General features: G+C 46.0%; 1 protein-coding gene across 5 annotated transcripts in view; it reads right to left on the bottom strand.

Moving 5' to 3' along the window:
• ddx43 (DEAD (Asp-Glu-Ala-Asp) box polypeptide 43) overlaps nucleotides 1-15,632 on the bottom strand; it is a 117,885-nt gene that overhangs the window by 17,306 nt on the left and 84,947 nt on the right. For 4 of the 5 annotated variants that reach the window (XR_015079499.1, XM_085996631.1, XM_085996634.1 and 1 more), the window contains one exon: nucleotides 12,987-13,096. The exons of the other annotated variant lie outside the window; for it this stretch is intronic. Coding sequence is in view for 3 of the 4 variants with exons in the window: in XM_085996631.1 (XP_085852757.1) it covers nucleotides 12,987-13,096 (110 nt within the window). In the remaining variant the exon portion in view is untranslated. The remainder of the gene's footprint in view (nucleotides 1-12,986; nucleotides 13,097-15,632) is intronic. 5 annotated transcript variants of the gene reach the window in all.

Here is a 15,632-nt window from a genome sequence, read left to right on the forward strand (position 1 = left end):
CATTTTTCCTCATCTAAATGTATCAGCATAACCCTCTTTTCCCTTCTCCCTCATATGCTTGTCTAGCCTTCCCTTAAATGCATCTATACTATTTGCCTCAACCACTCCCTGTGGTAGCGAGTTCCACATTCTCACCACCCTTTGGGTAAAGAAGTTTCTTCTGAATTCCCTATTTGATTTGTTGGTGACTATTTTATATTGATGGCCTCTAGTTATGCTCTTCCCCACAAGTGGAAACACTCTCTGTATCTACTCTATCAAAACCTCTCAATTTTAAAGACCTCTATTAGGTCACCCCTCAGCCTTCTTTTTTCAAGTGAAAAGAGACCCAGCCTGTTTATCCTTTCCCAATAGGTATACCCTTGCATTTCTGATATCATCCTTGTAAATCTTCTCTGCACCCTCCAGTGCCTTTATATCCTTTCTATAATATGGCGACCAGAATTGTACGCAGTACTCCAAATGTGGTCGAACGAAGGTTCGATACAAGTTTAGCATAACTTCACTACTTTTCAATTCTATCCCTCTAGAAATAAACCCGAGTGCTTTTTTTTTTAATGGCCTTGTTAACCTGTGTCGCTACTTTTAGCGACTTGTGTATTTGTACTCCTAGATCCCTTTACTCCTCTACCCCACCCAGACTCTCACCCTCCAAGTAATGTGACCTCCCTATTCTTTCTACCAAAATGTAATACCTCACATTTAACTGTGTTGAAATTCATTTGCCAATTATATGCCCATTCTGCAAGTTTATTAATGTCCTCATGTAATTAGTTGCATTCCTCCTCAGTATTGACTACCCTCTCCGCCCAATTTGGTGTCACCCGCAAATTTAGAAATTGTGTTTTTGATTCCTAAGTCTAAATCGTTTGCAGAACACCTCCATTCAGTCCTTAAGGGTGACCCCAAACTTCCGGTTGCCTGTCACTTTAATTCTCTGCTCCACTCCCACTCTGACCTCTCCGTCCTAGGCCGCTTACACTGTTCCAATGAAGCTCAATGTAAGCTCGAGGAACAGCACCTCATCTTTCGTTCAGGCACTTTACAGCCTTCTGGACTCAACAATTTCAGACCATAACATCGGCCCCTATTTTTTTTCACATGGCAGCTGTTGATCATTCTACCATTGCCATTTACACTTCATCTAGACTCATCTTTTGTTTCTTAACTTGTCCCATTACCATCTTCTTTTGCCTTGCACCATCATCCCTTTTGTCTCTTAATCTCTCCTGCCTTCCATCCTATCAGACCTTCCCTTTTGTTCTTTCCTCCCCTCCCCCCCCCTCCCTGCCCCTACACTTGCTTAAAAACCTTTTACATCTCCAACTTTTTCCAGTTCTGACGAAGGGTCATCGACCTGAAACGTTAACTCTGTTTCTCTCTCTACAGGTGCTGCCTGACCTGCTGAGTATTTCCAGCATTTTCTGTTTTTATTTCAGATTTCCAGCATCCGCAGTATTTTGCTTTTGTACTTAATATATGCCACTTTCCTTACCCTCACTTTTTCCCTTATGGCTTTATTCATCCATGGTGTCCCATTAGTGCTTATTTTGTTTTGTTTTTTGCAGAATATATTTTTCTTGGACTCTGTTGAACACCATTTAAAATGTTTCCCATTGTTGTTCTACATCATTGTTTGCCAATATTGATGTCCATTTTATTTTCCCAAGTTCTATTCTCAGCCCCTCAAAATCAGCTTTTCTCCAATCTATTACCCGGGACTTCGTCATACTTATGTCCTTCTCAATTATCTCAAAGCGTATTATATTATGGTCACTATTGCCTAGATGTTCCCCATCTTTTTACTTCTCTTAACTGCTCTGGTTCATTCCCCATTACTAGATCCAATAGCGAATCCTCCCTTGTTGGGCTTTTTACATACTGGGTTAGAAAGGAGTCCTGTACATATTGTAGGAACTCCATTCCCTTATCCCCTTTACCTACCTCTTCTGTCCAGTTAATATCGGGGTAGTTGAATTCCCCCCTGATTATTATTCTATGTTTTTTACTCATTTCCCTAATTTTTTTGCATATTTCTTCCTCCACCTCCCTTCCACTATTAGATGGTCTGTAGACTACCCCTATTAATGTGATTGATCCTTTTGTCTTTTATCTCTATCCACATGGATTCTGTTTCTGTCTAGCTGATAGCTGCGTCACCTTTTTCTACTGTCATTGTTATCCCTAGTAAGTACAGCTACTCCACCTCCCCTTTTTCCTTCTCTATCTTTTCTAAATATGTTATACCCTGCAATGTTTAGTTCCCAGTCCTGATTTTTCTGTAGCCATGTCTCAGTAATCCCTACTATATCTGGTTCCTCGCAATGCATGATTGCATCCAGCTCTCCTGTTTTATTATGGACAGTGTGTGCATTGCTGTACACAGTTTAGCAGTTCTGTTCACTTTATTTTTAACCATCTTTTTCTCTCCTGTTCTATTACTCTATTTATTCCCTGACCATCAATGTCCTCCCATACTTTACTCTTTCCTACGCTCTTCTTTCCTGTTCTGATTATATTTAGGCTGGTTTCATTTCTTGTAGATCCCTCCCCCATCTTACTAGTTTAAAGCCTTTGCCACCTCCCTATTTACCCTTTCCGCGAGGACACGGGTCCCATCCCAGTTCAGGTGGAGCCCATCCCATCGGTACAGCTCCTTCCTGTCCCAGTACTGGTGCCAGTGTCCCATGAAAGGGAACCCCTCTTTCCCACACCAGCCCTTTAGCCACGTGTTAATTCTCCTGATCTGTCTGCTTCTATGCCAATTTGCACGTGGCTCGGTAGATTATTACCCTCGAGGTCCTGCTTTTTAATTTAGCTCCTAACTCCTGATACTCCTTCAAATGACCTACTCCCTGTTCCTACCTATGTCGTTTGTTCCGACATGGACAACAACTGGATTTACCCCCTCCCTTTTCAAATTCCTCTCCAGTCGCCTCGCGATATCTCTTACCCCGACACCGGTTAGGCAACACACCCTTCGGGACAAAGCTGGGTGGGCGTGTGTGTTGTGAGGAGGATGCCGAGAAACTCCAGTATGATTTGGACAGGTTGGGTGATTATCTGCCATGCATCTGCCCAATGTGGATAAATGCGAGGTTATCCACTTTGGTGGCAAAAACAGGAAGGCAGATTATTATCTGAACGGCAATAGATTGGGAGAAGGGGAAGTGCAACGAGACCTGGTGTCCTTGTGCACCAGTCGCTGAAGGTAAGCATGCAGGTGCAGCAGGCGGTTAAGAATGCAAATGGTATGTTGGCCTTCATAGTGAGAGGATTCGAGTACAGGAGCAAGGATGTCTTGCTGGAGTTGTACAGGGCCTTGGTGAGTATTGTGTGCAGTTTTGGTCGCCTTATCTGAGGATGTTCTTGCCATGGAGGGAGTGCAGCGAAGATTCACCAGGCTGATACCTAGGATGGCAGGAATGACGTATGAGGAGAGATTGGGTCGATTGGGCTTATATTCGCTGGAGTTTAGAAGAATGAGAGGGGATCTCATTGAAACTTATAAAATTCTAACAGGACTAGACAGACTAGATGCAGGATGTTCCCGATGGCAGGGGAGTCCAGAACCAGGGGTCACAGACGAAGGATAAGGGGTAAGCCATTTAGGACAGAGATGAGGAGGAATTTCTTCACCCAGAGAGTGGTGAACCTGTGGAATTCTCTACCACAAAAGGCAGTTGAGGCCAATTCATTAAATATATTCAAGAAGGAGTTAGATATATTTCTTAAGGCTAAAGGGATCAAGGGATATGGGGAGAAAGCAGGGATAGGGTACTGAATTTGGATGATCAGCCATGATCTCATTAAATGGCGGAGCAGGGGGGCTGAATGGCCTACTTCTGCTCCTATCTTCTATGTTTCTATGATTCTCGTTCATGGCTGCAGAGGATGCTATCTATCCCCCTAACTATAGAATCCCCCATCACTACCACATTTCTATTCTGCTCTTTCACCCCCCCTTGTACAGCCTTCTGAGCCACAGTGCCTTGGTCTGCATTGTGGCTGTCCTCCCCGTAGTCTTTCTCCTTGACCTCACAGGTAGCAAGTACATCGTACTTGTTGGGCAGGACCAGTGTCCGTGGGACCTGCTTCTCAACCTCTCTTAAGTCCCCGCTACCCAGCTCCCTAACAGTCACACCCTCCCCTTCCTGAACCTGTGCTTTCCTCTGAGGTGTGACTGTATTCTGGATAAAACTATCCAGAAATTCCTCCCCGTCCCTTTCGGAGTGTTTCTAACTCGCACTCCAGCTCAATGACTCTGAGCCGGAGTGACTGAAAGCAGAGACATTTCCTGCAGCTGTGGGAACCCGGGACAGTCTCACTGTCCACAAACTCCTACATACAGGAAACTTTGGTTTATCCGGAGGTTGTATGTCCGGAATACTCGATCTAACGGCAAAAATCAGGAGCCGTTTTCTGTAAGTTTTTTTAGATCTCGTTCTTTTTTTTCCCCCCCAGTCAGCCACTGCAAGGTCTGTAGCTATAGCAACAGCTTCAGCTAGAGACACTTGCAGCTGCAGCCGACTCTTTAGAAGCTGTTGCTATGCAACAGTGTTTGTTGTCAGATACGGAGATGAAAACCTCCGTATGCTTCAACATTAACTTTGTATGTCCGGCAGTTTTGATAGATCGGCAACACGCCGGTCCCGTTGGTGCCGGATACCACAAAGTTTCCTGTACTACAGTCCTGACACATATCCTGCCCTGCCATTTCTAGAATTCTTTATTTATTTTCTTATTGATAACCTGAATTAATTTAGTTAAAGTTTTTATTTATAGTTATATTAATTAATTAGTATATCTAGTTGTTATTAATTTAATAAAGTAATAGTTATAGTTCCCCAGCTCTTAGTTTAAATCACTGCCTTGCTAGAGAAAAAAAAACACTTCAGTATAGTAAACTGTCCCAGGGCGCTTATCAAACAAAATTTGACACCGAGACACAAGGAGATATTAGGACAGGCAACCAAAAGTTTGGTCAAACAGATAGGTTTTAAGGAGGGAAGAGATAGCAAGGCGGAGAGGTTTGGGGAGGAAATTCCAGAGCTTAGGGCCTAGGCAGCTGAAAGCATGGCTGCTATTTGTGGAGTGAATAAAATCAGGGATGTGCAAATGGCTAGAATTGGAGGAGCGCAGAGATCGCAGAGAGTTGTAGGGCTGGAGGAGGTTAGAGATAGGAAGGGGGAGGCCATGGATGGATTTGAAAACAAGGATGAGAATTTTAAAATTGAGGCGTTGCCATAGCACGAGCCAATCTAGGTCAGTAAGCACAGAGGATAATGGGTGAACAGGAATATGTGCGAGTGAGGATACGGCCAGCAGAGTGTTGGATGAGCTCAAGTTTATGGAGGGTTGAAGCTGGGAAGCTGGCCGGGAGAGCAATGGAATAGTCAAGTCTAGAGGTAACAAAGGCAAGGATGAGGGCTTCAGCAGCAGATGAGCTGAGGCAGGGGTGGAGACGTGCAATGTTACGGAGGTGGATGTAGGCGGTCTTGGTGGTGGAGTGGATGTGGTCGGAAGCTCATTTCAGGGTCAAATATGAAACCAAGGTTGTGCGCAGTCTGGTTCAACCTCAGACTGTTGCTAGGGAGAGGGATGGGGTCAGTGGCTAGAGAACGGGGCTTGTGGCGGGGACCGAAGACAATGGCTTTGGTCTTCCCAATATTTAGTTGGAGGAAATTTTTGCTCATCCAGTACTGGATGTCGGATAACCAGTGTGACAATGTAGAGAGGGGTCGAGAGAGGTGGTGGTGAGATGCAGCTGGGTGTCATCAGCGTACATGTGGAAATTGACATGTTTTCGGATGATGTCACCGAAGGGAAGCATGTAGATGAGAAATAGGAGGGGGGCCAAAGATAGATCCTTGGGGGACACCAGAGGTAATGGTGCAGGAGTGGGAAGAGAAGCCAGTGCAGGAGATTCTCTGGCTACGACTGGATAGGTAAGAATGGAATCAGGTGAGTTAGTCCCACCCAGCTGGACAACGGTGGACAGGCATTAGAGGAGGATGGAGTGGTCAACCATGTCAAAGGCTGCAGACAGGTCGAGAAAGATGAGGAGTGATAGCTTACCACAGTCACATAGGATGTAATTTGTGACTTTGATAAGAGCTGTTTCAGTACTGTGGCAGAGGCGGAAACCTGATTGGAGAGGTTCACTGGTTGAGAGCTTGGTGGGGGAGCAGGTGTGCTGTCATCCTGAGACACAACAGCAGGTGCCTTGTCCATAGAGCCAATGCCACTCTCGGGTAGCTGAGCCTCAGCAATCCCACTACTCTGCATGAGAGCAAAATACAGGTGTGCTGGGGGCTCTCGAAGCCCTTATCCACACTCTCCTTCAGGCTTTGTAATCCAGAGGAGATGCTGGACCTGGAGCCAAGGTGGCAATAGTCAGAGCTTCCATCGAAGCAGTCGCCAGAGGCTCCGGGTCCCCATGGCAGTGCTCAGAAAGCTGACCACTTGCTCCATGTTTAACTGCATGGTCTCAATGCTCTGTACGAAGACAGCACACAAGTTGGAGCTGGAATCCTCGATGCTCTCAGATGTCGTCTGGAAGCTCGCTGGCAGGCAGCCCAATGAACTAAGGTGGTTCGTGTGGATTGCCATTAGCCTCCTTATGTATGGTGGGCTCGGATGTCTCCACCTGTACCCTGTGCAGCAGGAGTAGGATGTGAGCTGTCCCTCCAGCACCGTCCAACCAGTGCTGATAGAATTTGCACATGCAAACCCCTCTAGCCTACCCGCTGAACTACGCGCAATGCTAGTCCCTGAGCTGCTGCCTGCAGGTGCAAGGTTGAGTGATGCTTCTTATTTTGCAGTGCTGTGTTCCTCCTCCTCCTCCCTCTTGTCCGAGGCCTGTAGACATCTGCTGGTCCTGAAATGTAAGAAAGGGAGAAGAATTAGCATTTAGCGCCATGGGTAAGCAGAAAGAGATGGCTTCGAAAGCGGCTGCAATCTGTCAGGGGTCGTGTGTCAGGATGAGATTTATGCGAGAAGGGAAGGAGGTAAAGATGGCTGAAAACCCCTCTCCTCGCCAGACTTCACACTCCTGTCACATCCCCTGCCGACAGTATCCATGAGCTGCTCTTCAAGTGGGGACAGTAAATGGATGAAACGTGGCCCTCCCCGTTATTGTGTGCGAGCTTGCCCTGCAGTGAAAATTAGAGGATGTGCATGTCAGGGTAGAACAGTGTTGCTGGTGTGTGCAAGATGGCACAGGTGTGAGGAAGTAATGGTGAGGAGAGTAGATGTGCAGAGTGCTGCAGTGGGAGGTGGAGTGAAGTGAGCTGCAATGATTGTAGCAGAGTTCTGATAAATCGAGGAATGGAAGGGTTGTCAGTGAAAGGGCAACAGGTAGTGCAAGGATAATCATAGAGAGTATCCACGGTGGCATAGTGGTTAGCACTGTTGCCTCACAGCGCCAGGGACCCGGGTTCGAATCCAGCCTCGAGTGACTGTCTGTGTGGAGTTTGCACATTCTCCCCGTGTTTGCGTGGGTTTCCTCCGGGTGCTCCGGTTTCCTCCCACAGTCCAAAGATGTGCAGGTTAGGTTGATTGGCTATGATAAATTGACCCTTAGTGTTAGGGGGATTAAATACGGGGATAGGGTGGGATATGTGTTGGTGCAGGGGTTACGGGGATCAGGTGGGATATGTGTCGGTGCAGGCTCGATGGGCCGAAATGGCCTCTATCTGCACTGTGGGGTTTCTGTGATATCATGGAATCATACAGCACAGGAGGCCATTCAGCCCATTGTGCTTGTGCTGGCTCTTTGTCAGAGCTATCCAATTAATCCCACTCCGCTGCTCTTTTCCCAAAACCCTGTAAATTTTTTCCCTTCAAGTATTTATCCAATTCTCTTTTGAATGTTGCTATTGAATCTGTATCCACTACCCTTTTAGGCAGTGCATTCCAGATCACGCCTCACTGCGTAAAAAAATGTTTCCTCATGTCGCCTCTGGTTCTTTTGCCAATCACCTTAATTCTTGTGCGCTCTGTCACTAGAAACAGTTTCTCCTTATTTACTCTATCAAAACCATTGATGATTTTGAACACATCTTTCAAATCTCCTTTTAACCTTCTCTGCTCTAAGGAGAACAATCCCAGTTTCTCTAGTCTCTCCACATAACTGAAGTCCATCATTGCTGGTACCATTCTAGTAAACCTCCTCTGCAGCCTCTCCAAGGCCTTGACAGCCTTCCTAACGTGTGGTGCCCAGAATTGAACACATTGGCCCAACGAAAGTGACGGTTTCGTGCATGCACTGCGCATGCGCGGGAAACCGGCACTTCCGTTCCCCTGAAAGGGGTTCAGAGGTGGAACGTGTGCACAGGAGAGGCAGCGCGTGCGCATCGAACTTACGTTTTTTTCCCAGGTTTCTCCAGGAAGGTAAGTCTCCAGAAGTTAGACATGTACAGGAAACTTTGGTTTATCCGGAGGTTAACTGTGCAGAATGCTCGAGCCACCGGCAAAATTCAGGAGTCGGTTCTGTAAGATTTTTTTCTTTTCGTTGCTTTTTTTTTTCCAGTGGTCAGGCTCTGCAAGGTCTAGCTAAAGCTGTTGCTTAGCTACAGTGATGCTTGCAAGCTACGGCCGACTGTTTAGAAGCTGTTGGGTTTGTTGCTAGATACGGAGCTCAAAAGCTTCCGTATGTTTTAACATTAGCGCTGGTTTGTCAGGCAGTTTTGATGGGACGGCAACAGCTCAGTCCCGTCGGTGCCGGATAGCACAAAGTTTCCTGTAAAAAGCAGTCGCAAGGCCTGCTTTTAACAGGTAAGTGGTGAATTAATTAAAATTAAAACATTTTTTTCACAGGTTTATTATTTTTAATACTTTAAAGAAAGGTAAGTTTATTTTTAGCCCCGTTAGAAAATGTAATTATTTTTTTCAAAAATTTAAATTATTGTTTAAAATAGTTATTTCATGTAATTTATAGTTTATTTTAAAAATGTGATGTTTTAAAAAAATTTGTTTGAGGTTTTAGTGATGTTTTGGGGCTTATAGTATTTATAGGTTTGACAGGTCTTCCTGTCAAACTTATGAATGAAGCATTCCCTGCTACCATTGGCTCTCCATGGCCCACGTGATCCCAGGGGACGCTTCGAACTAACTGCGCCCCTGGGATACGCAAGCACTGTGCGCCGGCAGTTGGAGGAGGCCCAGGATCGCAATTCCACGCGGGCCCACAGCACAACGGCAGGTGTGCTAGGTAAGTGCAGGTCGGAGGCTTGCACCCGCGGGAAGCCCCCGACCCGAATTTCTGGGCCAATACTCCAGCTGGGGCCGAACAAGTGTTTTATAAGGCTTAGCATAAATTCCTTGCTTTTGTACTCTATTCCTCTTAATAAAGCCAAGGATCCCACATGCTTTTTTTTTTTTTTTTAAACAACCTTCTCAACTGCCACTTTCAAAGATTTGTGTACATATAGTGCCAGGTCTCTCTGTTCCTGCACCCCTTTAAAATTGTACCATTTAGTTCATATTGCCTCTCCTCATTCTTCCTGCCAAAATACATCACTTCATACTTCTCTGCATTAAATTTCAACTGCCACGTGTCTGCCCATTTCACCAGTCTGTCTATGTCCTCTTGAAGTCTGTTACTATCCTACTCACTGTTTACTACATTTCCTATTATTTGCAAACTTCGAAATTATGCCCTGTATATCCAAGTCCAGGTCATTAATATCAAGAGGAGCAGTGGTCCTAATACCGACCCCTGGGGAACACCACTGTATACCTCCCTCCAGTCTGGAAAAAAAACGCTGATCACTACTCTCTGCTTTCTGTCCCTTAGCCAATTTTGTATTCAGGCTGCCTCTGTCCCTTTAATCCCATGGGTTTTAATTTTGCTAGCAAGTCTATTACATGGTACTTTGTCAAACGCCTTTTGAAAGTCTATATACACAACATCAACCACACTACCTTCATCAACCCTCTCTGTTACTTCATTAAATAACACGATCAAATTAGTCAAACACGATTTGCCTTTAATAAATCCGTGCTGACTTTCATTTATTAGCTCACACTTTTCCAAATGTCAATTAATTTTGTCCCGGATTGTTGTCTCTAAAAATTTCCCCACTGACTTTAGGCTGACTGGCCTGTAGTTGCCGTGTTTAACCCTCTCCCCTTTTGAACAGGGGTGTAACATTTGTAATCCTCCAGTCCTCTGGCACCACCCTCGTATCCAAGGACGATTGGAAGATTGTGGCTAGAGCCTCTACAATTTCCACCCTTACTTCTCTCAGCAATCTAGGATCCCATACGGACTGGGTGACTTTTACTGTTAGGAGGCTTACCGTAGCTATCCTCTTGAGGTCATTGAACTTCTTCCTGCAGTGCAGCCATGTCCTGGGGGGAGGTACGCCTCACACTGACCCACTCTGCCAATTACGCCGAGCAGCTTGCATGGAAATCTTCCTGCCGCCTGGTGGATACAAGATGCCCATTCACCCTGCCCATCTCCTCCACCAAAACCTCCAACGCAGTGTCCAAAAACTGGGGGCCCTGGCAGTTTCTCCTGTGCCTGTCATTGTCTACAATCCTCTGGGATAGATGCCTGTAGCTAATTTGCACCTGTCCTTTAAGATGTGTAAATCGCACCAGGAATGTGTGCAATTGGCGCCCCCATCGGGCGAGGTGCCGATCAACAGCGCAAGCAGAGGCTGGCAGCCTGCCCACTTTATTTTAATTAATCAGTTCCATGAATCTGGGGTCTTCTTTCCGCCCATGTGATCGGGCGCCTGCTCCAAAGCCCATTCTGCCCACGGAAATGCACTCAAAGGAATGTCTACCCATTGTGTCTACTAGCAATCAACAGCTTGGCTGGTTTCCCCCTAAATTGCTTCAGGCAGGGCCAGAAAGGCAAAACCTCCCTGCACGCAGTGGCAGAAGCTGCCTTGAGGGCAGCAACCATCACAAAGCAACCTGCTTTTTAAACTACGCAGTAGAATACATTAAACTATGGACAGAAACACTCCACTTCTGTCACTTCCACATCCTGGGGTTCAAGTCCCTCCACTCTGCACCGGTGATCTTCTAGACTTCAATGTTCCAGCAGTTCTTTCCAAGGTGGCACTCTGCCTGCTCTCTGGAATTCTCATCTGAACTTCCTGCCTTGCAATCTATCTCAGACTGCACCTTCAGTAGGGTGCCAACTCTCCAGGATTGTCCTGGGGTCTCCAGGAATTAAAGATTAATCTCCTGGCCACTGCTGTGAACCCGGGAAAATCACACAGCACTAAAGTAATTGGATTTCTCTCATTTTCTTTGAACACTTTTATTTCTTAGTTATGAAAATATTCAAGATGGGGAAAAAATGCTGTTTGACCGGGTGACGGTGGTTGGAGGTCATGCGATGAAATCTCCAGGAATACGTCCAACCAGAGTTGGCAACCCTCAGTCACATTCTCAAATGGAGCTGAATTCCAGAGGTGAGGCGAGAGTGACTGCCCTTAACATCAAGGCAACATTTGACCGAGTCTGGCATCAAGGAGCCCTAGTAAAACTGAAGTTAATGGGAATCAGGGGGAAAATGCTCCACTGGCTGGAGTCATACCTAGCACAAAGGAAGATGGTTGTGGTGGTTGAAGGTCAATCATCACAGCCCCAGGACATCGCTGCAGGACTTCCTCAGGGCAGTGTCCTAGGCCCAACCATCTTCAGCTGCTTCATCAATGACCTTCCCTCCAACATAAGGTCAGAAATGGGGATGTTTGCTGATGACTGCACAGTGTTCAGCGCCATTCGCAACTCCACAGATAATGAAGCAGTCCATGCCCACATGCAACAGGACCTGGACGACGTTCAGGCTTGGGCTAAGTGGCAGGTAACATTCGCGCCAGGCAATGACAATCTTCAACAAGTGAGAGTCTAACCACCTCCCCATGACATTCAATGGCATTACCATCACCGAATCCCCCACCATCAACATTCTGGGGCTCACCATTAACCAGAAACTTAACTGGACCAGCCACATAAATACCGTGGCAACAAGAGCAGGTCAGAGGCTAGGTATTCTGCGGCGAGTGTCTCACCTCCTGACTCCCCAAAGCCTTCCCACCATCTACAAGGCACAAGTCAGGAGTGTGATAGAATACTCTCCACTTGCCTGGATGAGTGCAGCTGCAACAACACTCAAGAAGCTCGACATCATCCAGGACAAAGCAGCTCGTTTGATTGGCACCCCATCCACCACCTTAAACATTCACTCCCTCCACCACCGGCGTACCGTGGCTGCAGTGTGTACCATCTACAAAATGCACTGCAGCAACTCGCCAAGGCTTCTTCGGCAGCACCTCCCAAACCTGCGACCTCTTCCACCTAGAAGGACAAGGGCAGCAGGCGCATGGGAACACCACTACCTCCAAGTTCCCCTCCATGTCACACACCATCCTGACTTGGAAGTATATCGCTGATTCTTCATTGGCGCTGGGTCAAAATCCTGGAACTCCCTACCTAACAGCACTGTGGGAGTACCATCACCACACGGACTGCAGCAGTTCAAGGCGGCAGCTCACCACCACCTTTTCAAGTGCAAGTAGGGATGGGCAATAAATGCTGGCATTGCCAGCGACGCCCTGATCCCATAAACGAATAAGAAAAAAAATGTTCCTCCCACTAAGCTCCAGCTGATTTAGATTTCCACATCGTGGGTGGGCCAGGATGACTGAGAGAGAGGCTCTGCTCTGAAGCTCAGTGTGTGCAACACAGCCCATGGCCATTTGTTAATGCAACCTCGCAGACTTGATAGCAAGTCTATACTCTCCAGAAACAAAGGCAATAGCCAAACATGTCTCAAGATGCATCGGGAGAGGGAGTATAAAACAGAGAATTGAAATAACTAAAAGCTAAACTCTGAAAGCTGCCAAGTACTTGAAGAGTCAGCTCAAATTTCCAAGAGGTGCAGAAATCTTTTACTTGATGTACAACTGTCTCAACCCAAAGCGTTTTGCAGTTACAGAAATCCCCTTTTGAGGTACCTTCCTTAAAATCTTCCAGGGCCTGTTCTCGATCACACTGCTCCCGATCGCCGTGAAGAGACTGGACTGGGATCCCCTGCAGACTGAAATCACTCGACAAGTCATCGGCTCTAGAACCAGGTACAATCGATATTCAATTAGTTACTCACCAAAAACATTCAGACTAAAAGAAAGCCATCTTTCTGAGCAGTGCCTCCATCCCCCTCCTGATTGAAACTGGAAATGTGGGGGGATTGTCAAAGGCAGCACCACATTCATCTCCAGTGTCAAGTACTCGCTGCGCAGATTTACTGCTATATGCAGAGCGTTATCAGTTCCCTCATCTTAACATACGAACATAAGAACTAAGAGCAGGAGTAGGCCATTTGGCCCCTCGAGCCTGCTCCACCATTCAATAAGATCATGGCTGCTCTTCTACCTCAACTTCACTTTCCTGCACTATCCCCATATCCCTTGATTCCCTTAATATTCAAAAATCTATCGATCTCTGTCTTGAAGATACTCAACGACTGAGCCTCCACAACCTTCTGAGGTAGAGAATTCCAAAGATTCACCACCCTCTGAGTGAAGAAATTTCTCCTCATCTCAGTCCTAAATGGCCGACCCCTTATTCTGAGACCCCTGGATCTAGATTTCCCAGCCAGCGGAAACATCCTCCCTGCATCTACCCTGTAAGAATTTTGTATGTTTCAATGAGATCACCTCTCATTCTACTAAACTCTAGAGAATATAGGCCTAGTCTACTCAATCTCTCCTCATAAGGCAATCCCCCCATCCCAGGAATCAGGCTGGTGAATCTTCGTTATACTCCCTCTATGGCAAGTATATCCTTCCTTAGGCAAGGAGACCAAAACTGTACACATTACTCCAGGTGTGGTCTCACCAGGGCCCTATATAATTGCAGTAAGACATCTTTACTCTTATACTCAAATCTCTTGTAATAAAGACCAACATACCATCTGCTTTCCTAATTGCTTGCTGTACCTGCATGTTAACTTTCAGTGATTCATATACAAGGACACCTAGGTCCCTCTGAACACCAACATTTCCCAATCTTTCACCATTTAAAAAATACTCTGCTTTTCTATTTTTCCTACCAAAATGAATAACTTCACATTTCTCCACATTATATTCCATTTGCCATGTTCACTTAGCGTGTCTATATCCCCTTCAAATCAAATCAAATCAACTTTTATTGTCATTGTTAGTGCACAAGTGCAGTACAACGAAATGTAGGCTTGCGGCTCCCGAGAGTGTACAATTTGGATTAGGACACTTAAACATTTCAACATACATTTGTACATATATATTAGCATAAATATGACCATAATAAAGTGCATCGGCAGATGTGCAGGCTTTAGTGTTTATTTGTGGAGTTCAGTAGGATGACAGCCCTGGGAAAGCTGTTCCTAAATCTGGTCGTACGGGTGCGAATGCATCTGTAGCGTCTTCCAGATGGTAGGAGGGCGAACAGACTGTGGCTGGGGTGGGTAGGGTCTTTGAAGCCTCTTTGCATCCTTCTCACAACTTACATTCTCACCCAGAATTGTATCAGCAAACTTGGATATATTACATTTGGTCCCCTCATCCAAATCATTAATATACATTGTGAAAGCTGAGGCCCAAGTACTGATCCTTGTGTGTGTCACCTTATCGAATGCCTTCTAAAACTCCAAATTCACCACATCCACTGATTCCCCCTTATCTATTCTGCTAGTTACAACCTCAAGTAAGAGATTCGTCAAACACGATTTCCCTTCCATAAATCCGTGTTGACTCTGCCCAATCCTATTATTATTTTCTAAGTGCCCCGTTACCACATCCTTAATAATAGATTCTAGCATTTTCCCTACTACTGAGGTCAGGCTAACTGGACTGTAGTTCCCCGTTTTCTCTTTTTTTTTTTACTAATTTCTTTCAGTTCCTCATTCTCACTAGACCCTCGGTTCTCCACTATTTCCAGGACTTTTTTTGTGTCTTCTTCCGTGAAGACAGACACAAAGGGCTGGATTTTCATTGAGGAGGTGAGTAGGAGGCGGGACTACAACTTTCGGGGTTGTAGTCCCGCCTCCATCGAGTTGTAGCCAACCCACGCGATTTTGACTTGATTGACCTTGTTGAGCCCGCCCGCCCGCCCAGCGGGCTCAGCAGGCCAATTAAGGGCCACCCGGCAACAGGTGATGTCACAGATTGATATTTCATCTGTCAAGACCTTTTGACAGATGAAATATCAGCGTTTCACAGCTGTTTGAAGCTGTCAAACACTGACAATCTGTACTCCAAGTTAATTCCTTCCTCTCAGGATGATTCAGAGATCTCTCTGGAACAGAAAGCTGAATGCTGCAATTATTGACAGATCGTGAGACTTGAAGGAAGGGAGGCTGTAAAGGTAAGTAAAACTTCTTTAAACACACCAAACACACTTACCTCTGCACTCATGCACCCATCACTCAACTGAACACTGGACATCTCGACCCCTCCAAGCCCTTCAGCCCGACGGTCTGCCTCGCTAACTTGGCATGGTTTGGAGCCGTCGGGAATCCCACACTTCAAGAATGAAAATAGGGATTAGGCTAAAAACTGCCCGTTAACTACCTGTTAACAAGCAGTTAATTGGCACTAATCCCCTTCCCACCTCGGGGAGGC

This window comes from Somniosus microcephalus, chromosome 9 (genome assembly GCF_052327205.1).
Source record: "Somniosus microcephalus isolate GS21.2 chromosome 9, FLI_Smic_1.0, whole genome shotgun sequence".
Lineage (NCBI taxonomy): Eukaryota > Metazoa > Chordata > Chondrichthyes > Squaliformes > Somniosidae > Somniosus > Somniosus microcephalus.